The 27,652-nt window shown below is 47.0% G+C and overlaps 2 protein-coding genes across 2 annotated transcripts; one reads left to right on the plus strand and one right to left on the minus strand.

Moving 5' to 3' along the window:
- Positions 1-758: 758 nt before the first annotated feature.
- ZNF410 (zinc finger protein 410) lies at positions 759-21,282 on the minus strand. Its single transcript, XM_066607697.1, has 16 exons — positions 21,126-21,282; positions 15,281-15,349; positions 15,064-15,193; positions 13,940-14,140; positions 13,413-13,604; positions 12,991-13,123; positions 12,316-12,497; positions 12,157-12,246; positions 11,986-12,084; positions 10,893-11,093; positions 8,183-8,374; positions 5,425-5,557; positions 4,914-5,095; positions 4,753-4,842; positions 4,582-4,680; positions 759-2,625 (listed from the first exon to the last, which is right to left on the minus strand). Exons 2-16 carry the CDS (start codon positions 15,311-15,313, stop codon positions 2,504-2,506), a joined length of 2,079 nt encoding a protein of 692 aa, XP_066463794.1. The 5' UTR covers positions 15,314-15,349; positions 21,126-21,282; the 3' UTR covers positions 759-2,503.
- On the plus strand, positions 21,281-26,960 carry MRPL17 (mitochondrial ribosomal protein L17). Its single transcript, XM_066607698.1, has 3 exons — positions 21,281-21,515; positions 22,761-22,829; positions 26,564-26,960. Exons 1-3 carry the CDS (start codon positions 21,342-21,344, stop codon positions 26,813-26,815), a joined length of 495 nt encoding a protein of 164 aa, XP_066463795.1. The 5' UTR covers positions 21,281-21,341; the 3' UTR covers positions 26,816-26,960.
- Positions 26,961-27,652: the final 692 nt, after the last annotated feature.

Below are 27,652 nucleotides of genomic sequence, written 5' to 3' on the forward strand. Positions count from 1 at the left end.
GTGAATCCATTGGTCAAGGGCAGAGTGAATTCCAGAGTTGATTTCAAAAACGTCCGCCTCGGCCCAAACAAATTTACAAGTGGCACAGAAAATGTGTTGAACTTGATTGCATATGTATACAGAAAAGCATTAGTCGGGAAGCATGTCTCATCAAAATGCACTGTGACATACCAGGAAGTTCCATTTTCTGGCATGTCATTTAAAAAAAAAAAAAAAAAGCTTTGACCCTTCCTTTTTTTCAGTCAAGTGCAGATTGTGCGCCTGTCTTTTGTTTGCAATTAAATCCCCAAATCAGCCCCATCTTTTTGAATAACCATATATGTACACATAAGATTACAGGCACACTTCAAGATTTTCATGTCTTGCGAAAATGTTGTGTTTAACGAAACGCAAATGTTAAGCTACAAACAGTGCAATCACGATCGATCTACTCTACCATTTAGTAGGGTAGACCTTTTTAAACTACATCACAGTAACATCTCATTGCCCCAGCAAGTGTTTGAAGCTCTTCCTTTGTTATTACAAGGTGCAAGGAAGCAATTCTAGCCCAAATTAATTACCTTTTATTTAACAGACACCTCATTACAACAAGGTTGTTCGAGCGGTACCATACATGCTCTATTTTGATCACTACAATTTTTTTTTATAATATTATAAAAAAAATATATATTGTGTTTCATACCCTGCTACAAAAAATTTCCTTACATGTCAAAAATGTTGTCATTGCTCTTATGACAGAAGAAAAATACAAACCAAACAACAAATATACTTTCCTTTATTTTGGTTGCAGGGGGTGGTATATAAATGGGTGAGATTTTGGAACTGTGTTGGCTCCATCACAGTAGAAGCAGAATGACTGAGATGCCTCTTCATAGGTCTTTCATGCATCACATCATTGAAAGATGGCAGCACAGATGACAGGAAAAATGTCTAGGTTCCCAAACAGACCAGTTTTACTGTGAAAATATGAATGACCTCGCTAATCCCCATCATTTTCCAAACTCTGTAGTAGAGCTTTGTTGTGTATTTTAATCTACTGAGGAGAATAAAATCTCTGCATCCAGGATTGAGGACTTTTTCCAGGGAATCACAGGCAGGTTTGTAGAATGAGGAAACTTTAGGGGTTAAAGCAACCTTCCAGGCCTGGAGGAACAAAGATGGCCACACCAGCTTCTTAAACTACCTGATGCCCATTGTGGACTAGTATGCATCATTAGTCGAAGATATTACACCAGCTTTGATTAATCACTGCTGTCCACATGAGCGATACTAGCCAGTCAGATCAGCATGTAATGATTAAGGCTGCAGCACGATATGGGCATAATATCCCGCTCGCCAACATGCAATTTGTCCACAGATGCAAGGCGGTTTTTTATATGAAAACCGCCTTAAATCACTTCGGAGAAGTAGCGATCCTCCATCGCAGCTATCAGTCGCATCAGAGGATCATGGAGTTTCTTCCATTGTTTTCATGGGGAAACCTTGCATTGTACTGCGTGCAACTAGCATGTGGTGCGCTGCTACTGCTGGCCTCATTGAAATCAATGGTAGATGCTGTGCAAGAGCACGCTCAAAAGATAGGACTTGCCGCAATACGTCTTTTTGCATCCCTCACGTGTATGACCCTATTCTAAAAAATGGGGTTCATATTTGTGCATCTCGCAACACAAAACTCATGTAATTTTCTTGCCCGTGTGAAGCCGGTCTTAGACTACTGCTGTATACTATGCGCAGTGCGAATCAGATAGTCAGAGAAGCAGTTGGGCCATCTTTGTTTCTCCAGGCCCGGAGGGTCACGTTAAAGCTGAAGACCTTGTGATGCTGTCATCTAGGAATATTCTACACTGTCCGTATTTCCTGCTTCCCATATTTGATTCATAAATGTGTCATAATGCTGATGAAGGGAAATCCTATTGTTCCCTCGAGGAGGTGATGCAAGTTTAGTGAGGAGTGGTCCTGTCTCCAAGCTCCAGAATCTTTTCCATACACCATTAGTCCTTGGTTAGATCCTTTGGAAGACTTATTGAGGCTTACTATCCAAAATACGACGGTTTTCTGGCACAAATTATGCCAGAAAACAGTCTTACTTGCTTACGCCACATTTATCATGTATTTTTAGAGACTTTTTGACAGCTTCTCAGACTTGTCCGGAAAGAGGCGTAGCCTATATTGCAACAAGAGTTGCAGCGAACTGCGCCAAAATGTGTGCAATTTTTGGCGTAAACTAAGCCATCTAATAGATGGTCTAAACTTAGACTAGGAAGTTTTTAAAATTCAACAGATTTACCATTCAGTGATAAATCTGGCACATTTTAGACTGTGTAGTCCAAGTTTGCACAGTCTAACCCCAGTGTCTTAAGTCCTACTAGCATACTGTAGGAACAGTAGTAAAGGGTCACTGGCATAAGAGGCACAAAGCGGATACTTCTCTTCAACAAAAATTTACCTTAAGGCAGAAGAGCAAAACAGTAAAACAGATGAAATAAAGGTCTATGAAAAGTTTTTAATTTAGTAAGATGGGGACTTCTTCCTCATAGTTGTGCCTCCCGGCTGCCACGGACAGCAGATGAGTTCCTGTTAGACCCTCCTCACTTTGATGTAGAGATTCAGCTTCTGTATTGTGCTCTGCCATGAAAATACAAAAGATATCAAGTTGCATTTGTTGTCATCCATACTTTGTAGGTTTGCACAGTAAATCACTGGAGAAAACTGACATGCAAAAAGGACTTTGGGGTTTTAGTCGACAGTAAACTGAAAGGGATATTCCTGTTACACAAAGTTCCTGTCAAATGAATGCTAACCAAGTATTAAAGTTTGTAATGTGGTTCTATTTGGAGTAAAGACCTATTTAGACAAAACGATTATCGCTCAAATTTTGCTCAAAAGCAGTCCTTTGACCGATAATCGTTGTGTGTAACTGCACCAACAGCCTGAAGTTTTCGTTAAGCAGTCGCTGATCGTTGTCTTTCAGCGTGCTGAAAGAGAAATATCAGCCTTATCAGGAATTCACAGCAGGATACAGTTGATACTATTGTTTCAGCTGTATCCCGCTCCCTGAACAGAGGCGGGGTATGAAGAACAGAGCGGTCCAGCTGTGTTCTTCCTACTCTGCAGGAAGTGCACAGCTGTATACCAGCTGAGCGTTCCATGAACAGCCGGGGTATCAAGAACACAGTGGTTCAGCTGTGTTCTGCATACCCCGCTCGGAGCGCTCGGCTGTATAACAGTCGGGGGCTATAAGAAGAGGACAGCTGGATGCAGAAGACAAGCGGCCTGAGTGGGTACACAGTCGAATAACTAAAGTGCTATAATAAATATAATAGGAGGACTACAGCACCCAAAAGGAAGGGATTCCAAATTAGGGTTAGTTTGCAAAAAAAAAAAAAAAACTCCTGTGGAGTGACCAAATAACTCAGTATAAATATATGAGTCAATACCGAGATCTCTCTCAAGACCCACTTATATTCCGTACTGTAATAAGGATGCGCCCTTTACAGCTAGAGGAAAGAAGGTTTCTACACCAACATAGAAGAGGGTTCTTTACTGTAAGAGCAGTGAGACTATGGAACTCTCTGCCTGAGGATGTGATGATGGCAAACTCACTGAAAAAAGTACAAAATGGGCCTGGATGCCTTTCCTGCAAGTGACAGTATCAGGGGCTAATACTACTAGATTACTGGAGATGGGTTGTAGAGCATGGGATCTGATTAGCAGATTTGGAGTCAGGAAGGAAATTTTTTCCTAAGATGATGAACAATTGGCTTTTGCCTCATGGATATTTTTTTGCCTTCCTTTGGCTCAACACTGCAGAATATTAAAGGAGATGTCCCGCGCCGAAACGGGTTTTTTTTTTTTTTAAACCCCCCCCCCCCGTTCGGCGCGAGACAACCCCGATGCAGGGGTTAAAAAAACCACCCGCACAGCGCTTACCTGAATCCCGGCGGTCCGGCGTCTTCATACTCACCTGCTGAAGATGGCCGCCGGGATCCTCTGTCTTCGTGGACCGCAGGGCTTCTGTGCGGTCCACTGCCGAATCCAGCCTCCTGATTGGCTGGAATCGGCACGTGACGGGGCGGAGCTACACGGAGCCGCTCTCTGGCACGAGCGGCTCCATAGAAGACTGCTGAAGACCCGGACTGCGCAAGCGCGGCTAATTTGGCCATCGGAGGCCAAAAATTAGTCAGCACCATGGAGACGAGGACGCTAGCAACGGAGCAGGTAAGTAAAAAACTTTTTATAACTTCTGTATGGCTCATAATTAATGCACAATGTATATTACAAAGTGCATTATTATGGCCATACAGAAGTGTATAGACCCACTTGCTGCCTCGGGACAACCCCTTTAAGCTAAACTGGACGGACTTGTCTTTTTCAGCCTTACAAACTGTTACTGTTGAGAATATAGATAGGTCAACTCAGAAATAAAGAGTGAAATAAAAGTCACAAAGCTGAGCTGGAAACAAAAAAAATCTTTGTAAGGTAGAGAATGTATTTTTATTATTTTCTTACACATTCCACTTCAGAACATTAAGACCAAGCAGTAAGAATACTGAAAATTGAGAGAAGACACCAGCCGCTCACCTGCCCTCCTTACGGAGTGATGCTTTTTAACATGGGCATTTCTGCTCCCGCTTTGAGAAAAGGTTTTGCCGCAGAAGGGACACTGATGCGACTTCACACCTGTAAGACCGTATAAAAGGTCAGTCATGACCAACGAGGCTCCTAACAGACAACCACCATCCATCGCATTACCTGAATGGACGACCAGATGTTTTCTAAGGCTTGAATATTCAGCGAAGCGTCGGCCGCATCCCTCCTCCTCACACAGAAAGGGCTTCTCTCCTGTCGAAGGCAGAGTCATAAGTCACGTGCCAACCACACAGCAGGCAGGGTACACAGAGACTAGCGCTCACCAGTATGGATACGCAGATGGTTCTTCAGGTTCCCGGCTGTAGTGAACTGCTTTTCACAGCCGGGCTCTGGGCACAGGAACGGACGCTCTCCATTATGGGTGCGCATGTGAACGTTCAACCTTTGGAGAACATAAAAGCTTTTCCCACAACCCTCTGCAGGACATGTGAAGGAGCGCTCATTTCTGGAAGACACTTTTATGGTTACATTTCACTTTTCATAACTTTTCTGTCTTATGCGTTTAAAAGAGAACACATTGTCTGTAATAATCATCTTTGTAACATATTAGGCTGAATTACATGCCTTACTTACAAACTATCTGTAACTGAGGACCAAGTGAGCCCCGCGGCTCATGACATGTGGACTATGGACATTAAAAGTTAGATGGACTCTTTAGCAGAATCTATCTAGCCAGCAGTGCCAAACACAGAAGGTGCAGGCTAAAACCACTACAATACTCCAATACACTGGAGTCTACAGCGCGATAGTATACTGCTGATGGCAGGTACTTACATGTGAGTTTTCAGATGATATCTGAGGTGTGTTGGGCGCACGAAGGATCGCTCACAGCCATGGAAGGAGCAGCGGAAGCGTTTCTCTGGGTGTGGGTTTTTCACCTCACGGGCGCTGCTCAATGTCACGTCAGCTGAAAAAAAATGCAGAACGTTCTGAAAAATGTTCAATTCTCAATTCAAGCAACTGCAGGACACATTACTAATCAGCCTTCACTCATCTTGATACTGGTAGTCAGTCATTCCTGACCAAGCCTGTTTATGCCTTAATGACCAGGCCAAAATTTTGGAAATCTGGCAGGTTTCTCTTTAAAGGGGTTTTCCATGCAAAATACTAATAATGACCCATCCTCAGGATAGGTAATCAATAGTACTTTGGCTGGAAAACACCTTAAATAGCTTACTGTACAATGCATGTATATGCGAACTGGTCAGCAAATGGACACAGTACTTTAATAGGGTGTATGATTTGTGTAAATTTATTAAATTCCAAAATTGAGGACATTTTGTAAAAATTGTTTTTTCAACTGCAGTATGTCAAATATTGTTTTTTATCGGATATACATTTGATATAGTTGACATATTTCAACTTGTTTATTTTGAAAGTAAATTTGAAAGATTTGCATGGTTCTGAGCAATTTAGATTTACTAATTAAACATTAATTTTTAACATTTTCACTGTTTTTTTACATATTGTTTTTCACTTCATTTGATAATTTATCAATTTATAATTTGTAATTTATATACATATTATTGATGAATAACCTAATTGATGTAAAAACGGAATAAATGTAATAAATTAATGAAAGGGATATATTCTGTAGCAAGTACAGTACACGGAATGGCTTGCAGGGGGCTGGAGAACAGGCAGACTGAGTTCTAATCAGAAGGGTCAGCTGTAGGAGTGTGGTTAGAGGAGTTGAAACCTCCAGCCACACTGCAGCTGAGAGTTCCTCCCTGGGACAGAAACTGAAAGCCTGAGGTCTGTAGCAGACCAGGCTCTGAATACCACGAGCTTGACAGGAGAGGACGCCCCCTAGACTGACACCCTGGTTGGGTATGTTATTATGGACATTGCCTATGTGGCGCTAGGCCTCTGTGATAGATAGGATTGCAAGCCTCTGAGTCAGTAGCCAGACTGCTAGGATTTATGTTATTTAACATGTGTATCCTCACACACAATTATTTCTCCATTGGCAAAGAGATATATCTGCAACTCATCGGAACCGCCATGGGCAGTAAGTAAAACGTTAGCCTTTTCATGGCAAAACTAGAGAGACTTTCTGGCCTCCTGCTCCAGCAAACCATTAGCCCATTTCCACTACATTGATGATGACATAATGATCTGGACCAACTCCAAACAAGAACTAATAAGTTTCCATAAAAGATTCAATGCAGTAAATGTCCTGTTGGGGGTCTTTATGTTGGAGAAACAGGACAAAAACCTGAAAGCTAGGAAGTGGTCTCACCGCCGCACAATTAAAGACAGAATTACCTGTGGTGGAGCATTTTTCTAGTCAAGGACACAACATAGAACATATGAAAGTACTCGTTTATAACCATCTTTGACACTCTCAAGCCAGGAATCAACATTGGAAGTGGATTCATGCATCACTGGAGATTATGAGAAATCTATGCTGGCCTGCTGACCCCCTAACACCAATTTAGAGACCATAAATCTTTTACATGCACATCAGTGGAGAAATTAAGTATTTATGCCTCCGTTTATCCTGTTCTGGTATTGTTTTAAGTGCAAATCAATCACACAATTTCTGTGCCTTTTCATTTTTATGTATGCATCTTCAGATCTATTCCATTAAGCCTGAAGAAGAATCCCGAGTAGGTTGGAAAGCTCGCTATAACATCATGTATTTTTTCTAGCCATAAAAGTATATCTACAAGATTACTTGTTTTCTCTTGCTGAGAACAATCACATTTTACGGTGATTAAAACAGTGTGAAGATTATCTATTATTGCTGCCAGAATAAATAGACCCCCTATCTGGCGTAGGCCTGCGTTACTGAAGTGTGACCACCCATCTAGGTGGAGGAAAGATGGCGATCATAAGTAGTGACTAATCTCCTATTGTCACAGTTCACATGTAGAGCAATTGGTGCAGATTTTCCACTGCAGAAAACCATTGGTGTTGACTTTAACATGCATCCGCAGCAGACTTCACCTCTTCACTAAAATCGGCTGCGGATCTGTGTCACCACACCAATTGGATGTACACCTAAATTCACAGCACAAAGTATGCTGCTGACTTTGGTATGAGTCAATACAAAAATCTATTATGCGGGAGAGAGGCTTTCACCGTGCCAAAATGTCGGAAACTTTCTTGGCCAGCACCAGTAGCAGCTCGTGCGGCTGTCACTATGCTGACGTTATTGGGAACTGAAATAATCAGATCCCGATGACAGCACCCAACATGAACCCACAGACTATTCGTAGCACAGCCTGTTTTTTCTGTTTTATCTGTTTGAGGGTAAATGGGGTTGGGGGAAATTGCCAGTGAAGTGGTTGACACATTTACGTTGCTGCTGCATAGAGCCCAGGCAGTAGAGATGTAAATTTACTGTTAGCAGTCACGAAGGAGTTAATAAATCCTTCAACAAGCAGTATCCGGAACCTTATTATTACACGTTCATCCCTTTTGACAAACCAGCTGAACTTCTCCTGCACTCGTCACACCAAATGTGTCCAGTACTGAGTATGAGAAATACCCTTACTGAATGGGAGACTCGGGTTGCGATACTTACCATTGCTGATGGACTTTGCGTGTTTTGCCAGTTGAGCCCGGGTGGCAGCAATCAGACTGTCATGAGCCAACTCCTGAACCCGCAGAAACCATGGCATACTACTATCTGTGCAATCATTGGGCAGGAAGTCATTCCCAGAATCCTCAGCTTCATCCTGAACAAAGACCATGTGCTCAGATGGTGAACCTAGTCCTGGAGAAGAAAAGTTTCATGTAACTCAGGGGTGATACGATATGTGGTGTGTTACCGAGTGCCCTCATCCAGCACAGCATGTATTAGTAAGAAGGGGAGCAGGAGAGCAAGAAGAGGACAGACTATGAGGAACATGGGAAAAAGAGGAGATAGACCCTACTAAAAACTGAAGATTCAATGTATAATAGTTGATTAAAGTAACATACGCACTCCATGTGGCTACACTAAAAATCTAATCTGGCAGGATCAGACTTCTTACTGCCCTAGTAGAATAGGGTCTAAGTTAAGGGGTTCAATATATTGGGATACAAAAGCCAATCCAATGTTTTTTTTAATCCACCTACTTGGCCAACTAAGTTTTCAGTTTTTTTCATCATCGCATTCCAAGAGCCATAACTTTTTCATTTTTCCATCCACATGTTTTTTGTGGGACATGTATTTTTTAATGACATAATTTTGGGTACATATACTGTATAACTTTTATTAAATTTCTTTTTAGGAGGATTGGGGGAAAAAAAATTGCCATTTGTTTTTTGGATTTCGTTTTTACAGTGTTCAGTGTGCAAAATAAATAATGTGATAACTTTATTACCGTATCTGGGTCAACACGATTCCGGCAATTACAGTTTATGTTTTGCTACTTTTCTATACAGAAAACATTTTTTTCTTAAAGATTTGCTTTTCTGTTGCCACATTCCAAGAGCCATATTGTTTTTATTTTTCTAAAGCTCTTAAAAGGATAGTGTATATCATGATTTCTGTCTGGTTGGGGAGGGAATGGAGCCCATAAGCTTGTGGAGTAAGGATATAGATATACATCTAATTCTGTCAGCGGTTTAAATGCTGCAGTTGCACTGACCACTGCATGTAAAGGGTTAAACAGCAGGGATCGATAGTTTCTCTGGTCACTGCTGTTTGAGTAGGTGCCAGCTGTTGTCCAACAGCTGAGCAATCGGCTCCCCCTGGCACAGAGACCCGTGCCACGCTTCTGATGGAGTCACCGTTAAAGAACGAAACATCAAAATAAAGGCCTATAACGGTTATCGTCAAAAGGCATACTGGCATTCGTTAAGGGATTAAAGGGAGTCTTCCAGCAGTTTTGACCATGCAAATCTGCTGATGGCACTGGATATGAACAAATAGAAAGGTTTTTAACTATACGGGTGCCAATGCTGTCATCAGTACCATCTCAGAGAAGATTGAAGGGGTTGTGTGAGGAAAAAAAAAAATTAACAGCTCGGCAGGTGGTAAAATAAGATGACTATAGACTCACTTGTCTTCAGCTACCTTTGGATCTGTCTCCTGCTGCCCTGTCCCCTTCCGCAAAAACCCACTGGAAGTCAGGCGATGGCTGTAGCCAGAGACCGCATCATCACTTTTCACACTCCTGGCACCAGCACTCACATCCAAGGTGCCATAATGCCAGGAATTTGGGATGGTGACTCTGTGGCTTTTGATAGGCCGCAGCAGTTGCCTGACTTCTGGTGGTTGCGGACAGGGGCAGGGCAGAGAGAGACGGTCAGCTGCGTTCTGGGCGGCTGAAGACTGGTAAAATTAAAAAAAAACAAAAAAAAAAACCCCAACAAACTGCATACTTATCATCTGCCCGACCTTTAATTTTTTTTCTTTATATCACACTGCTCCTGCAAGTGCCCCAGGGGTGGACTCTTACCCTGAAGTGCTCGGCTTTTTGTATTGAGCTGCTCCACAGCCCCACTTCCATACTTCTGTCAACATCTGCAACGGTCTCCTGGTTGGACGCTACAGCTGTCAGACAGAACAAAGCGGAGGTGCTGTGGAGCAGCTCAATGCATAGAGCAGTTCACAATAAGGGATATGCCTTCGGAGCATCTACAGAGTGGTGAGGGCTGTTTTAAAATTTTTCACTGTGATGCTGATGACAACCGTAAGTTTAACAATCTCTCCGCGGCTGCTATCTAGCCATAACTTTATTCAGGAGATTTGGGAAATGGAGACCACGATCCTCCTCAGAAGACAGATCTGGACTGAATGCTGGCAGGGAAATGACCTGATAATTTCTAGTGAGAATATTTTGGGAGTGAATGTAGATAAGAACCATAGCGAGACCCAGTCCCTCAGAAAGGCGACACACATGTCTGCAGCAGACTAAGCCTGAAATCCCCTATTCTTTTAGCAGAGGTCATGGCTAATAGATAGGTGATCTTAAAACAGCAGACAATAATCATCAACTTTTTCCAAAGGCACAAAAAATGGTTCAAATAAATTTCTTAAGACCATGATTAAGTCCCACTGTACTAGCGGCTTAAAGAGTACCCACACTTTCATCTTCGGAGTAATTCTGTCCTGTCGGAAGTTTTCAGTTCCTTCCAGCAGCTGAAGGCCACTCCGTATAGGCCCATATACCGCTATATGGGCCTGTCCTTTAGCTGCTGGAAGAAGTCGAAAACCGATGTAAAAGCACAGGAATGATTATCGCTGGGATGGCCTGTCGGTCATGTGTTGCCTGATAGATCCTCCCGTGTAAAAGCACTGTTACCTGATCTGGCCAGGTTGAGGAGGATGAATGAAGAGTTGTCATTGGTAGGCAGGTCTTGCAGCAGTGAGGAAGGCTCAGAGGGAGACAGTAGGGCAGCTTCACTTTTATGATCTCTAGAATCTGTGCTGGGATCTAGTTGAAGGCTGTTCAGCAATCCTGTGTCGGGTGCCTTAGGCGACATTCGATCCTCTGTAGAAGCATCTAACAGGAAGGATATTAATGTTTATGAGCAAAGGATGCCTATAAATGACAGCACACCTTGAGCACTAGATAACCATGTCATAGCACAAACTGAACACTAGATGTCCTACATCACAGCCTACACAGTGGGCACAAAATGTCTATAGATCACAGTGCACACTGAACACTCCATGTATATACTGCCCACAGTGTGCACTAGATCTACATAGGTCATAGCCTGAGGGAAAGAATTATTCAAATTTTTATTTCCTAGTTACTGTAGGTTGGGAGAGCAGTCTGTCAGTATGGTCTTGTTCACACAGGCATATGTGTACAACGCTGCGAGCTTCCCACAGTGTTGTACGCGTTACAGCCCATACGCTGTGCCGGCAGAGACCGCGTATGGACAGCGATTGGCACTGCGCATGCCTGGGAATCTGACGTCACAGACATGCACAGTGTGATTTTTTTTATTTTTCAAGTTCCCCGATCTGTTCAGAGCGGGGATGCGTATCGCAATGCTGCCCCTTCACAATGCAGGCGTATGGACAGTGTTTCATACTCAGACCATTCCAAGGCTGTGTATAATACGCAGAGAAACAGAGCATGCTGCGATTTATCTCTCCTGCGTATCGATATGCAGTGTCCACACGCAGGTGAGAATGGAAGAATGAAAATCCATTGACTTTCATTGCCTCCATGCACCACGTGTTACATACGTGAAATACTGATAGCAACGAGAAAACAGTTGGTGCAAGGGATTTTAACAGTGACCATCCCCCTTTCTTATATCAGCATGTACGCAAAATTTTACCAAGTCTGGAAAACTCATTCCACAAGATATTGAGACCAAGCAGTAGGACTGTAGAAAGTTGTAGTATAGTAAGACTGAGAGAAGACACCAGCCGCTCACCTGCCCTCCTCACGGAGTGATGCTTTTTAACATGGGCATTTCTGCTCCCGCTTTGAGAAAAGGTTTTGCCGCAGAAGGGACACTGATGCGACTTCACACCTGTAAGACCGTATAAAAGGTCAGTCATGACCAACAAGGCTCCTAACAGACAACCACCATCCATCGCATTACCTGAATGGACGACCAGATGTTTTCTAAGGCTTGAGTATTCAGCGAAGCGTCGGCCGCATCCCTCTTCCTCACACAGAAAGGGCTTCTCTCCTGCCGAAGGCAGAGTCATAAGTCACGTGCCAACCACAGCAGGCAGGGTACACAGAGACTAGCACTCACCAGTATGGATACGCAGATGGTTCTTCAGGTTCCCGGCTGTAGTGAACTGCTTTTCACAGCCGGGCTCCGGGCACAGGAACGGACGCTCTCCATTATGGGTGCGCATGTGAACGTTCAACCTTTGGAGAACATAAAAGCTTTTCCCACAACCCTCTGCAGGACATGTGAAGGAGCGCTCATTTCTGGAAGACACTTTTATGGTTACATTTCACTTTTCATAACTTTCCCATCTTACAATTATGTGTTTAAAAGCTAAAACAGCCTCGGTGGTTCTCATCTGTAATTGACAAGCAAGCCCCACAGATTTGCTATGGAATTCACTGCAAAATCTGCGGTGGGTTCTTGGCAGAATATACATGTATTACACGCAGATGCACCCGGCTTATTAAAGGGGGTGAAGTCTGCAGTGAACATAAATTGGTATGATGTGATGGTCTATTTCTGCAGCGTGGGGATGAGATTTGCTAAAAAATGTCATATATAATTCAATTGAGGAAAACCGTCTGCACGTCCTAGTCTCATCCAAGGTAAAAATATGCATGTAATGTGCAGAGTCCATGCAGGAAAACAAGAAATACCTCACTGGACAACCAGTGGTAATACCAAAACCATTACAATACTCCAATACACTGGAGTCTGCAGCGCCATAGTATACCGCTGGCGGCAGGTACTCACATGTGAGTTTTCAGGTGATATCTGAGGTGTGTTGGACGCACGAAGGATCGCTCACAGCCATGGAAGGAGCAGCGGAAGCGTTTCTCTAGGTGTGAGTTTTTCACCTCACGGGCGCTGCTCAATGTCGCGTCAGCTGAAAAAAAATGCAGAACGTTCTGAAGAATGCTAAATTCTAACTTCAAGAAACGAAGGGCACATTACTCATCAGCCTTCACTCATCTTGATACTGGGGAGGTACTGAGTAGTCAGGACTCTTTAATCAATACATTCTGCACCAACAAGCAGTGTGATCACCCATCCTAACACACATTCACCCATATTGACAAACCAGCTGAACTTCTGCACTCGTCACACCAAATGTGTCCAGTACTGAGTATGAGAAATACCTTTACTGAATGGGAGACTCGGGTAGCGGTACTTACCATTGCTGATTGACTTTGCATGTTTTGCCAGTTGAGCCCGGGTGGCAGCAATCAGACTGTCATGAGCCAACTCCTGAACCCGCAGAAACCATGGCGTACTACTATCTGTGCAATCATTGGGCAGGAAGTCATTCCCAGAATCCTCAGCTTCATCCTGAACAAAGACCATGTGCTCAGATGGTGAACCTAGTCCTAGAAAAAAAAAGTTTCATGTAACTCAGGGGTGATACGATATGTGGTGTGTTACCAAGCGCCCTCATCCAGCACAGCATGCATTAGTAAGAAGAGGAGCAGGACAGCGAGAAGTCAGCAGACCTTTATGAGGATTGTAGATCATAACAATTAGCTGTCTTCTGGGCAATCGTCACAATATATGTCCAGCGTTAACAATCTAGTGCTGCTCTGAAGATCCTATCAGCAGTGCAGTCAGTAAATAGAAGTGCAGCTTGCAAGGACCCTGCTGGAAGCTTCTACTAGGCAGCATTTCCGCTGGCTGTTGGGTACACAGCAGTGACAGGGTTACTTACCTGATCTGGCCAGGTTGAGGAGGATGAATGAAGAGTTGTCATTGGTAGGCAGGTCTTGTAGCAGTGATGAAGACTCTGATGGAGACAGTAGGGCGGCTTCGCTTTTACGATCTCTAGAATCTGTGCTGGGATCTAGCTGAAGGCTGGTCAGCAATCCTGTGTCGGGTGCCTTAGGTGACCCTCGATCCTCTGTAGGAGCATCTAACAGAAAAACCATTAATGATTGAGAACTAGATGTCTACACATCCCAACACATACCGTGCACTAGATGTCCGTACATGACAGCTCACGCTGAGCACTAGATGTCCACATATGACAGCCCGGAGAGCACACATGTAGCACTAGATAACCAGATAGCCTTTGGTCAGCCATCTTGACTAATAGCCCATTTACACGTAACGATTATCACTCAAAATTTGTTTAAACAAAATCGTCCCGTGTAAATGCTCCTCCCATAGGAGGAGAAGCGCTGAGCGAGAAGCCAACGAGTCCTTCAGTGTAAACGCTCTGCACGAGCGCTGACAAGCTTAGTGGTGACGTCAGCACTTGTGCAGTCGTTTAAAAGCCTGTCGGCCCGTGCAAAAGGGCCTTAAGAGCTTGCACGAATTAATCTGTATGACCTCATCCTTGTATCCAAGTCCCCACCATGTCAGGAGCAGGAAGTGGAATAGAAGCGCAGCACTCCTTATTTTAATGGTAGTGAAGCGGTGCTCCCACTTCCTGCAGTGACTGCCAATGATGACATCCGAACCGCTGCAGTGACAAAGGGCTGGTTGATCAGCTGATAGATAGGGGTCCCAGCAGCAGACCCCCGTCCAACCACTACTGGTGTACTTTCCAGAAGATTTCATCCATATGATGCACAAACACAATCTGCAGCATGCCAATTTATACTGCAGATGAGCACTGCGGATCGCACCTCTTACAGCGCATAGGGGGACACTCGTAGGGAATCCGCAGTAAATCCACTTGTAACAGATGCAGATTGTGTCATGGATTCATTGCAGATTTATTTACCTCTGCATAAAATATTTCCCATATGGAAGACACTTAACTGGAGGGCAGTCAGGCGGTAGAGCTCTATACTGTACTGTGGTCTGCCCTAGTAAGGAAGGGACTGTTACCTGGTAGCAGTAAGGAGGGGCATTCGGAGGTTTCGGGCAGTAGAGAGAGGCACGTCAAATCCTTCGTTTCAACCCCCAGAAGTCCGTCTCCCAGCGGAATGGAAGCGTTCTGAACAAACTCCACCAGTAGCTAAAAGACAATGCCAGACAGTGAAACACCATAGATCCATGAGTGCCGCTGTAGACCAGCGCCCCCTGCTGGGGGAGAGACACTTACCTCTGGTTTAGACTGCAGCTCATCTGATAACATGGAGACAGCTTCAGAAAGTCACAAGCTCAGAGACATCTGAAAAACAGGCCACTATTAGCACAAAGTCATCATGTGACAGTCACATGGCTTCTCTTAGAGTGCTTGTACAAACAATGACTGTCAGACACATAAGGCCCGACAGCCATCCCACTATTATTACTCCTGTGCAGACATACAGGAGCGCTGATCACTGAATAAAGGCGAAGCGCGCCGGGACTCTCTTCCAGACGCCAAGCTTCCATTCACAGTAAAAAGACAGTCGCTCATAGATTACGTCACTTGGGTTTTAACTGCGTGACTTGCCTTGTCGGGTCTTGTGTTTACACGGGACGACGGTCGCTTGTAAGACAGACGATTGAAAGATTGACAGTTCTAGCGATCATTTTGCATCATGTGCTAATGGACACTAATTACCATTAGCACATTATTAGCTCCATTTGAATGTAAGTGAACCTCCAGAAGCTGCTTGCAGAAGACAGCAGGTGGTCTGAGCTCTGCAGTCAGCTCCTTTGTTCTCACACGGGCGGTCAGTGTTTCGTGCAGTCTGTTATTCTACTCTCCAGCTGAATGATGGATTTTAAGCTCACCTTAAAGATGGAAGCGTTTACACGCAACAATTATCGCTCATATGCCATAGTTTGAACTAATTTTGAGCGATAATCGTTGCGAGTGAATGGGCCTTAAAGGGGTTGTCCCGCGCCGAAACGGGGTTTTTTTTTTTTTAAACCCCCCCCCTGTTCGGCGCGAGACAACCCCGATGCAGGGGTTAAAAAAACCACCCGCACAGCGCTTACCTGAATCCCGGCGGTCCGGCGTCTTCATACTCACCTGCTGAAGATGGCCGCCGGGATCCTCTGTCTCCATGGACCGCAGGGCTTCTGTGCGGTCCATTGCCGATTCCAGCCTCCTGATTGGCTGGAATCGGCACGTGACGGGGCGGAGCTACACGGAGCTACACGGAGCCCCATTCAGAAAAGAAGAAGACCCGGACTGCGCAAGCGCGGCTAATTTGGCCATCGGAGGGCGAAAATTAGTCGGCACCATGGAGACGAGGACGCCAGCAACGGAGCAGGTAAGTATAAAACTTTTTATAACTTCTGTATGGCTCATAATTAATGCACAATGTACATTACAAAGTGCATTATTATGGCCATGCAGAAGTGTATAGACCCACTTGCTGCCTCGGGACAACCCCTTTAAGGCTCTTTTACACGCAAAGTTAATCTTTTAAACTACTGAAAGATTTAGCAATCTATTTGTATAAAGTGTTAATGGCCATTAGCACATTGTCTTCATTTGCATGTAAAAGGACCTCCATTAGTTGCGTGTTTAAACACACTCCCAGCTGTGTAAACAGCTGCCATCACATTCCATCGTTCCCCTCATGGCTAGTGTTAACATGCCGCAGGGAGAATATCATGCAGTCTTTTAAAAGATGAGCGTGAGACATTCAAATGGAATATATTTGCTCAGTCTTTCAGCGAATGAACGATGGACCCTAAGTGAACTAAAATCCATCATTCAAACGAAAAGTGCACAATGTATCTCATCCTGACATGTCAGACGCCGTCTGCTGACATGTGTATCTTATCCTGACATGTGTGACGCTCTCTGCTGACGTGTGTATCTCATCCTAATGTGACGCCGCCTTCTGACATATGTATCATCCTAATATGTGCGACGCTGTCTGCTGACGCGTGTTACACCGTCCGCTGACGTGTGTATCTCATCCTGACGCGTGTGACGCCGTCTGCTGACGCGTGTATCTCATCTTGACGCCATCTGCTGACGCGTGTATCTCATCCTGATGCCATCTGCTCACACGTGTATCTCATCCTGATGCCATCTGTTCACACGTTTATCTCATCCTGACGCGCGTGACGCCGTCTGCTTACGCGTGCATCTCATCCTGACACGCGTGACGCCGTCTGCTGACGCGTGTATCTCATCCTGACGCGCGTGACGCCGTCTGCTGACGCGTGTATCTCATCCTGACGCGTGTGACGCCGTCTGCTTACGCGTGCATCTCATCCTGATGCCATCTGCTCACGCGTGTATCTCATCCTGATGCGCGTGCCGCCGCCTGCTTACGCGCGCATCTCATCCTGATGCCATCTGCTCACGCGTGTATCTCATCCTGACACGCGTGCCGCCGCCTGCTTACGCGCGCATCTCATCCTGACGCGCATGATGCCGTCTGATGACGCGTGCATCTCATCCTGACGCCATCTGCTCACACGTGTATCTCATCCTGACGCGTGTGCCGCCGCCGCCTGCTTACGCGCGCATCTCATCATGACGCGCGTGACGCCGTCTGATGACACGTGCATCTCATTCTGACACACGTGAAGCCGTCTGACGACGCGTGTATCTCATCCTGACACGCGTGACGCCGTCTGACGACGCGTGTATCTCATCCTGACACGCGTGACGCCGTCTGACGACGCGTGTATCTCATCCTGACACGCGAGACGCCGTTGACGACGCGTGTATCTCATCCTGACACGCGTGACGCCGTCTGACGACGTATCTCATCCTGACACGCGTGACGCCATCTGACAACGCGCGTATCTCATCCTGACACACGTGACGCCGTCTGACGACGCGTGCATCTCATCCTGACACGCGTGACGCCGTCTGACGACGCGTGCATCTCATCCTGACACGCGTGACGCAGTCAGACGACGCGTGCATCTCATCCTGACACGCGTGACGCCGTCTGACGACGCGTGCATCTCATCCTGACACGCGTGACGCAGTCAGACGACGCGTGCATCTCATCCTGACACGCGTGACGCCGTCTGACAACGCGCGTATCTCATCCTGACACACGTGACGCCGTCTGACGACGCGTGCATCTCATCCTGACACGCGTGACGCCGTCTGACGCGTGCATCTCATCCTGACACGCGTGACGCCGTCTGACGACGCGTGCATCTCATCCTGACACGTCTGACGACGCGTGCATCTCATCCTGACACGCGTGACGCCGTCTGACGACGCGTGCATCTCATCCTGACACGCGTGACGCCGTCTGACGACGCGTGCATCTCATCCTGACACGCGTGACGCAGTCAGACGACGCGTGCATCTCATCCTGACACGCGTGACGCCGTCAGATGACGCGTGCATCTCATCCTGACACGCGTGACACCGTCAGACGACGCGTGCATCTCATCCTGACACGCGTGACGCCGTCAGACGACGCGTGCATCTCATCCTGACACGCGTGACGCCGTCAGACGACGCGTGCATCTCATCCTGACACGCGTGACGCCGTCTGATGACGCGTGCATCTCATCCTGACACGCGTGACGCCGTCTGATGACGCGTGCATCTCATCCTGACACGCGTGACACCGTCTGATGACGCGTGCATCTCATCCTGACACGCGTGACGCCGTCAGATGACGCGTGCATCTCATCCTGACACGCGTGACACCGTCAGACGCGTGCATCTCATCCTGACACGCGTGACGCCGTCAGACGACGCGTGCATCTCATCCTGACACGCGTGACGCCGTCAGACGACGCGTGCATCTCATCCTGACACGCGTGACGCCGTCTGATGACGCGTGCATCTCATCCTGACACGCGTGACGCCGTCTGATGACGCGTGCATCTCATCCTGACACGCGTGACACCGTCTGATGACGCGTGCATCTCATCCTGACACGCGTGACGCCGTCTGATGACGCGTGCATCTCATACTGACACGTGTGACGCCGTCTGCTGATGTGTGTATCTCATCCTGACACGTGTGACGCCGTCTGCTGATGTGTGTATCTCATCCTGACACGTGTGACGCCGTCTGCTGACGTGTGTATCTCATCCTGATATGTGTGACGCCATCTGCTGACGCGTGTATCTCATCCTGACACATCTGACGCCGTCTGCTGACGCATGTATCTCATCCTGACACGTGTGACGCCGTCTGCTAACGCGTCTATCTCATCCTGACACGCGTGACGCAGTCAGACGACGCGTGCATCTCATCCTGACACGCGTGACGCCGTCAGATGACGCGTGCATCTCATCCTGACACGCGTGACACCGTCAGACGACGCGTGCATCTCATCCTGACACGCGTGACGCCGTCAGACGACGCGTGCATCTCATCCTGACACGCGTGACGCCGTCAGACGACGCGTGCATCTCATCCTGACACGCGTGACGCCGTCAGACGACGCGTGCATCTCATCCTGACACGCGTGACGCCGTCTGATGACGCGTGCATCTCATCCTGACACGCGTGACGCCGTCTGATGACGCGTGCATCTCATCCTGACACGCGTGACGCCGTCTGATGACGCGTGCATCTCATCCTGACACGCGTGACGCCGTCTGATGACGCGTGCATCTCATCCTGACACGCGTGACGCCGTCTGATGACGCGTGCATCTCATCCTGACACGCGTGACGCCGTCTGATGACGCGTGAATCTCATCCTGACACGCGTGACGCCGTCTGCTGACGCGTGTATCTCATCCTGACACGTGTGACGCCGTCTGCTGACGTGTGTATCTCATCCTGACACGTGACGCCGCCTGCTGACGCGTCTATCTCATCCTGACACATCTGACGCCGTCTGATGACGCGTGCATCTCATCCTGACACGCGCATCTCATCCTGACACGCGTGACGCCGTCTGCTGATGTGTGTATCTCATCCTGACACGTGTAACGCCGTCTGCTGACGTGTGTATCTCATCCTGACACGTGTGACGCCGTCTGCTAACGCGTCTATCTCATGCTGACATGTGTGACGCCATCTGCTGACGTGTGTATCTCATCCTGACTTGTGTGACGCCGTCTGCTGACGCGTGCATCTCATCCTGACTTGTGTGACGCCATCTGATGACGCGTGCATCTCATCCTGACACGCGTGACGCCGTCTGATGACGCGTGCATCTCATCCTGACACGCGTGACGCCGTCTGATGACGCGTGCATCTCATCCTGACACGCGTGACGCCGTCTGATGACGCGTGTATCTCATCCTGACACGCGTGACGCCGTCTGATGACGCGTGCATCTCATCCTGACACGCGTGACGCCGTCTGATGACGCGTGCATCTCATCCTGACACGCGTGACGCCGTCTGATGACGCGTGCATCTCATCCTGACACGCGTGACGCCGTCTGATGACGCGTGCATCTCATCCTGACACGCGTGACGCCGTCTGATGACGCGTGACGCCGTCTGATGACGCGTGCATCTCATCCTGACACGCGTGACGCCGTCTGCTGATGTGTGTATCTCATCCTGACACGTGTGACGCCGTCTGCTGACGTGTGTATCTCATCCTGACACGTGACGCCGTCTGCTGACGCGTCTATCTCATCCTGACACATCTGACGCCGTCTGCTGACGCATGTATCTCATCCTGACACGTGTGACGCCGTCTGCTGACGCGTCTATCTCATCCTGACACGTGACGCCGTCTGCTGACGTGTGTATCTCATCCTGACACGTGTGACGCCGTCTGCTAACGCGTCTATCTCATGCTGACATGTGTGACGCCATCTGCTGACGCGTCTATCTCATCCTGACTTGTGTGACGCCGACTGCTGACGTGTGCATCTCATCCTGGCATGTCTGACACTGCGTGTTGACATGTGTATCTCATCCTGGCATGTGTGATGCTGTCTGCTGAATCTAAGCCTTTCGTGTACTCGGTGACAGAAGTAAGGAGGGGGGGGGGGGGGGGGGGGGTATGCAAAGAACTCCCCACTTTTCTGTTGCCCATATCCTGCACCTCATATGACCAAATGGGTTTGGGGCTTGTGGTGTGTGGCCCCGGCCGTGTCCCACCTGCCGAGTACCAGGCCAGCTGCAGCTTCATGGGTCTCCGCTAACACCGGTCGGTGCTCCCAACGGCCGCCTCGGCTTCCCCGCTGTTCAGCCCCCTTTAACATGTACGGCAGCCGAGAGGCCCCACTTCCGTTCATGACGTCAGTTGTGTACGGAAGCCGGAAGTTCATGCGGATTGTACGGAAGCCGGGCGGCAGAGGTCTCTGATCGGTCACTATGAGGTTGTTCCCTCGGCTCTTGGTTGCCCATGGCCGGGTGGCCCGGCGGATGGGCCTGGGGCCCCGGTCTAGATTAGATATGCTGCGGAATCTGCTGACAGCTCTGGTCAGACATGAGCGTATAGAAACCACGTGGGCGCGGGCAGACGAACTGCGCTTCTATGCCGACAAGGTGAGCGATCCCGTCACCAAGGCAACCTTAACCCCTTAAGGTCTGGGATATTTTGGGTCTCAAGATTGACACTTTGAAAAAAAGTGTCCTTATTCTTTGTATACCTCCCGTCTGTCTGCAGGAGGCTCACTGGCTGCAGGACAAGTTGTCATGTTATATGGCACCATTTGGGGTCACGTGGCTATGCAAATTCATATAAAAGTGGGTGTTTTTGACAGTTTAATGGGCGTTCCTGGTCATTGGGGTGGGGCTTAAGTGTGACACAAAGAGATGTTATGTCATGGGGCAGGGAAAGGGTTAGGCTGGGTTCACACAGGGCGGATTTGCTGCGGTTTTTCCGTTGCGGTTTTGCCGCAGAAGAAATGTGGCAAAACCGCTTCAAAGGTTAATTTTGGCTTGCGGATTCTCTAGCATTTTTTTTCCGCAGCGTTTTTTTTACTTTTGCAGTGTGTTTTGGTGCAGATTTTGCTGCGTCCATAGAGGTCTACGGACAAAAAGCGCTGCGGAAAAGACAGAAGAATAGACATGCTGCATCTTTTAAAACCGCGCCGCAGTTGCATTTCCGCACTGCGGCAGTGCGGAGAAAATCTGTCCTGTGAGGACAGCTTTTTGCAAAACTCATTTGTGCCGCATTGCACTGCAAACGCAGCGGTTTTGCCGCAGTGCGGATATGCAACAGCAAACCGCGGCAAAACCGCAGCAAATCCGCCCTGTGTGAACCCAGGCTTAAAGTTCCTTGCGCAGCCTGTTTATACAGACAGATGAGCTGTGCTCTGTACCAGTGGGTGTCGGCGACTAACCGATCGATGTTCACACGCTGCGACGGGCGAACGATTATTATTATGCCTGCATAAAATGGACAAACAAGAAGCGAACAAATTTGCGTTTGTTGTGTAATGATCGCCGCGTTTATACCGAACAATTAGCGTTGAAATTCACACGATCAATGATTTTTTAAAATGATTTTCCGTGTACACGGGCCCTCAGGAACGTTCTCTCACCAGTCCATGCGCTGGGCCCCAGGGGCAATGTAGGTATATAATGTCCACTCTTGTGGATAACCTGACATCAGTGCCGTTTACAAGCATTCACCCCCTTGTCTCCGATGAGCTCTCTGGGGCCGTGTGGCTCGTTCCTCCGGCACGCAGACGGCCGCTGCAGAGTGTGGCCCACCCTTAGCCTCCCGCCACCACAGGGGCGGACATGATGAGCTTACCGATGATACTTACCCGCTATGTCTTTCAGATTATTGATTATGGAAAATGCGGAGATACTGATGAGAAGGCTATGAAAATGGCCGACTTCTGGCTGACGGTAAGTGGCTGTGCCAGAGAGAACACTGCGGGCCTGTATATAGCAGTATTTACACATGTTTTACAGCATAAACCATTGGCCATAGACAGGAGGGGACCCAGTGACTTCTATGGGAGACTGTGCTGGGCCTGCTGTGACATATGTAGAGGTCATTGTGCAGGGAGTGGGAGGAGGTAAGCTGTGAATGAATGGTGGATCCTGTGTTATCTACATATAGGTGTCACCTTTCAGTGTAATCCTGCCTGTGATGTTAATGAGATGACTGCTGCTAACTATTCTCTACAGATAAAAAGTATCAGTCTGTTATTAGACTGTGTGGTCAGTGTGAAAACTACAGGATATTAAGATTTTTTTTAAGGGTGTATGTAATTAAAAAATGGCCCGTTGTATAAATCAAGTTTTAATGTTGAAAGTTTTTTTTTTTAAATAACTTTTTTTAAATTTTATTTTCACATTTTTAGTCATGATCTATAGTTAAAAAACAAAAATCCTGCCGTTTTCACACTGACCACGAAGCCCAATAATAGGCTGATACTTCCTGTTCTGTAGAGAAAACTTCTCAGCAGTCATCTCATTGCCATCATAGACAGGATTACAATGAAAGGTAACACCTATATAGAAAAAATACAGAATCTACCATTTACAATAGGGTGCTGAGCACAGCTCGCCTCCTCCCACTCCCTGCATAGTGACCTCTGCACATGTCACAAAGCATGCATAGAACAGTCTCCCATAAACGTCAATGGATCAGCTCCTGTTCACTGCATGAATGGCCCGTGAGGATGCTGTAACGGTACAGCTCTAAATGCTATTAGCTGTAACCCAGGAGAAATGGCTGCTCCCATAGTCATGGACAGAAAATAGAATGCAAAAATCTACAATTGGAAAATACAAATTAGCATGATTGAATATGTTTCATAATCTGGTTTTAATTAGTAAAAAAAATATAGTTGATAAAGTTTCCTTTAAATATAGAAAAAATATTTTTAAAAAATGCGATTTATATAATGGGTCAATTTCTGATGACAAATTCCTATTAAAAGTGTATTTCCATCGCTGACTTTTCTGGCATATCCACAGGATATGCCCCAAATGTCTGAAAGATGTATGTCCTTCCTCTGTGATCCGCCTCTCCCGGCTCACCTCCTGTGCGCTGCTGCATCCAGGCTGCCTGAGGTGGTTCGCTTCTCTGGAAGTATCCAAGCGGAGTGTTTTATGCTGTTTCCATAACTTCCCTAGAAGTGAATGAGAGTTGTGGAGACCACACGGCTCGCTGTGCTGCACCGTGCACCCATCTCAGAAGTCACACAAACAGTATGGCTCACTGCACTCAGCATTGTCCTCAGATGGAACAGCGCAGAATTTTGTGTCAGATTTACTGGAGGTTACAGACAAAAGTCACTGAGCATTAGGCCTCATGTCCACGGGCAAAATTGAATTGTGGAATCCGCGTGGGTCATCCCACATACCTGCGGATGTCATTTTATCCTGGCATGCTGATGGCACACACCGGAAAAAAACGCAACATTTTCTGCGGTTTCCCGCAGGGATGGCTTCCATTGAAGTCAACGGAAGCCATCCAATCCGCGTCACGCCCGGATCTGACACTGCGTTTATCCCGGATCCGCAGGAAATCAGGAGATTTTAAAAAAGAAGATAGAAAGCATGTGCGCAGCATGCCGTGCAGAAAAAAGAAGATCCGGCCACGACGGAGAAGAACCGCACGGCAGCCGGACAGGGGAGTAAATGTCTTTTAAGGCCTCATGGCTGTTGGCATGGTTGGAATCTGCTGTGGAGATTCTGCACTGGTAATCCGCGCAGGCCCCTGGACATGAGACATGAGGCTTCAGTGTCTTACTGTCTCTCAACTTCCGGATTCATATGTACACACCTCCGTCCTTCACGCTGCTTCCCTGTATATGAAAGCTGGTGACGGCGGTGCAGGATCTTCTCTATATGCTGCGTATTTTAGATATCACATCAGCTGCGCTAAATCTACCAGCTCAAGGAAAACTGAGAATTAGGCCGCTTCCACGCAGGCAACTGTATCCCCCGATTTTGTTGCAATGCGACCGTGCTACAAATCGCATGTATGTGGAGCCCATGCTTTCCTAAGGGTTCTTCCACATAAGCGATGCTTTGTAGCCTGCGACATTGCGAGACTACAACATCGCAGCATGCTGTATACAGCTGCTACTTGTGTTTTTATTTTTTTGTAGTGCATGTTTCCCTATGGACTACAATTTATTGCATTGCATGAAAACACGGTTTTTATGCGATGCAACTTTTACAGTAGGAAATCCTACTCTAAAAACCCTAAACTAAGCCCTAGCTGCAGGATAAAAACAACAACAGAAATACATCACCTAGGAGGCGCTGTCCTCTCTGGCACAGGTCTCCTCTTCATCTCCGCCACTTGTCTTTAGTCTTCTGCCAGCCCTTCCTGGATTGGAGGATTAAAATCCCCGCCTCTGGGAAGGGCCAGCTGTGATTGGCTGAGCTACAGCGCTTGATAACCAATCGGAGCCAGCTCTTGATGAACCAATTACAGCCATTCAATGAATGAATGGCTGTGATTGGTTCATAAGCGCTGACTAATTGGCTGAGCCACAGCGCTTATGAACCATTCACAGCCAGCTCTTCTCCCAGGAAAGGTTGGCTGAAGACTAAGGTCAAGTGCTGGAGGGGAAGAGGAGACATGCGCCGGAGATGACAGTGCTTTTTAGGTGTTTTATTTGTCGTTTTACTGTAGCTAGGGCTTGTTTTCAGGGTAGGACTTATACTTTAACCCCCCGTGCAGACCACCGATGCGTTATCGCTGCGATTTCCCCCCCCCCCCCCCCCGCCCCCACTCAGCGATATTGCGTTGTCCGTGTGGAAGCGGCCTTAGGGATTGAGAAGGGCAGAGAAGAAAGCTGCTCAAAGATATATAATATAAGTCATATAACATCCAGAAATTGTCCACACCAGCCAATTCAGTCAGTCCATCTGAAAGTATAATTTGCATTAATAGTAGTGCAGAGGTCATATGTACATACAACAGAACTGAAGTGTCTGACAACCTCTGTGATTTAGATGCCAGTAATCCTCCCAGTTAAAGGGGTTTTCCGGTTACTACCGTGTTACCCTGAAAATAAGACAGTGTCTTATATTAATTTTTGTTCAAAAAGGTTTAACTTTTTTACACATATAGCTGCCTGGACACTATTTAAATTTACTTTTTAAGTTAGCAGGGCTTAATTTTGGAGTAGGGCTTATATTTCAAGCATCCTCAAAAAGCCTGAAAAATCATTTTGCATCCTCAAAAATTCTGGAAAATCATGCTATGTCTTACTTGCAGGGTATGTCTTATTTTCAGGGAAACAGGGTAGAAGAGATTTTAATGACCGGTGCAGAGCTGCTAAAATAACAAATCCATCCCCGCTGTCTTGCCAGTCTCTATTGTGAAACGGACATCAGCAGCTTGGAATGATGCTGCTGCGGCCTGTGATTGGGTGCAGCGGTCACTTAGTGTCCGTTTCATAGCAGAGTGCGGGAGGACTGCGGGGCAGCAGCGCTGAGGACAGATGAGGGACACTGGATTTGTTATTTTAGCAGCTGCGCCCCACTTATTAACCCTTCTTATACCAATTAGATAACCGTTTATGTTCACAAATACTCTGATTAAGTGGGGGCAGGGCTGTGATTACATGCGGATATGACCTAAATATTGCTTTTGTGCTTCACTTTCGCAGGAGAAGGATCTAATACACAAGCTATTTAAGACACTGGTTCCTCGCTTTAATTCTCACAATGACAACTACACAAGTATGTACCAGATACCAAACCGAGAAAATCTGGACCGTGCCAAGATGGCGGTTATAGAGTACAAAGGAAACCCCTTGCCACCGCTGCCGCTTCGTAAAAGGAGCAATGACAAGACACTTCTAAATCAGCTTTTGTTGGGTTACCGGCTGGACAATCCCCTACACACAAGGGAAAGCTGATGCTGCTCCTGGGATTTGATGGCGTCACTTCTGCCGCACTGAACCCTATACATGGTTACAAGCGATAAACCCGCAGTCAGCGGCTTGTAGGGCTTTTCATGGGAGGGCATTTTTCTACCAAAAATAAAGAGAGCAAATAAATAAATGGTTTGTATTTATGTTCACTGGTCATCTCTATGGGCCCCAGTGCAAGGCAAAAGGTCTGACCTCCCAGAACCGAACAAAGTATGTTACGTGTGTGTAGGGCTGAGATGAACACCTGCAGCTGTGTTCATGTGCGCCCCCTGAGGCGGCAGCCTTACACCGCTCCTGTAACTCCCATTGAAGTTAATGGGAGTTACGGAAGTAGAGTAGCAGTCTGTGCTATGCCATTTCCGAAACTCCCATTCACTTCATTGGAAATAAGGAAGATGAAAAAATACCTCTACAGCGCCATCTATTGGAGGGCAGCATTCCTTCCAATCAAAGTGACTTTATATCAAGTCTTGACAATGATTGGGAATAGGAAACCAAGCCAGAAGACCATACACAGACAGCTGTTTCGGTGTGATTGCCCCTCATTAGTGTACAGCAGGTTTCTGGCTTAGTCTGTGTGTTCCCATACCCCTTTTGGGTGCGCTCCTTGGGGAGAGACTATGCCATACCCTGACCCACTCACCACCTAAGTGTCTCCACACACTTTTTGGGTGCGCTCCTTAAGGAGACACTACACCGCTTCTGACCCACGTCATAGGCCCCTCACAGACTAAGCCAGAAGCCTGCTGCACACTGATGAGGGGAAATCACCCCGAAACAGCAGTCTGTATATGGTCTTCTGGCTTGGTTTCCTATTCCCAA

The sequence above is a fragment of the Eleutherodactylus coqui genome, chromosome 6 (genome assembly GCF_035609145.1).
Source record: "Eleutherodactylus coqui strain aEleCoq1 chromosome 6, aEleCoq1.hap1, whole genome shotgun sequence".
In the NCBI taxonomy this organism is placed as follows: domain Eukaryota; kingdom Metazoa; phylum Chordata; class Amphibia; order Anura; family Eleutherodactylidae; genus Eleutherodactylus; species Eleutherodactylus coqui.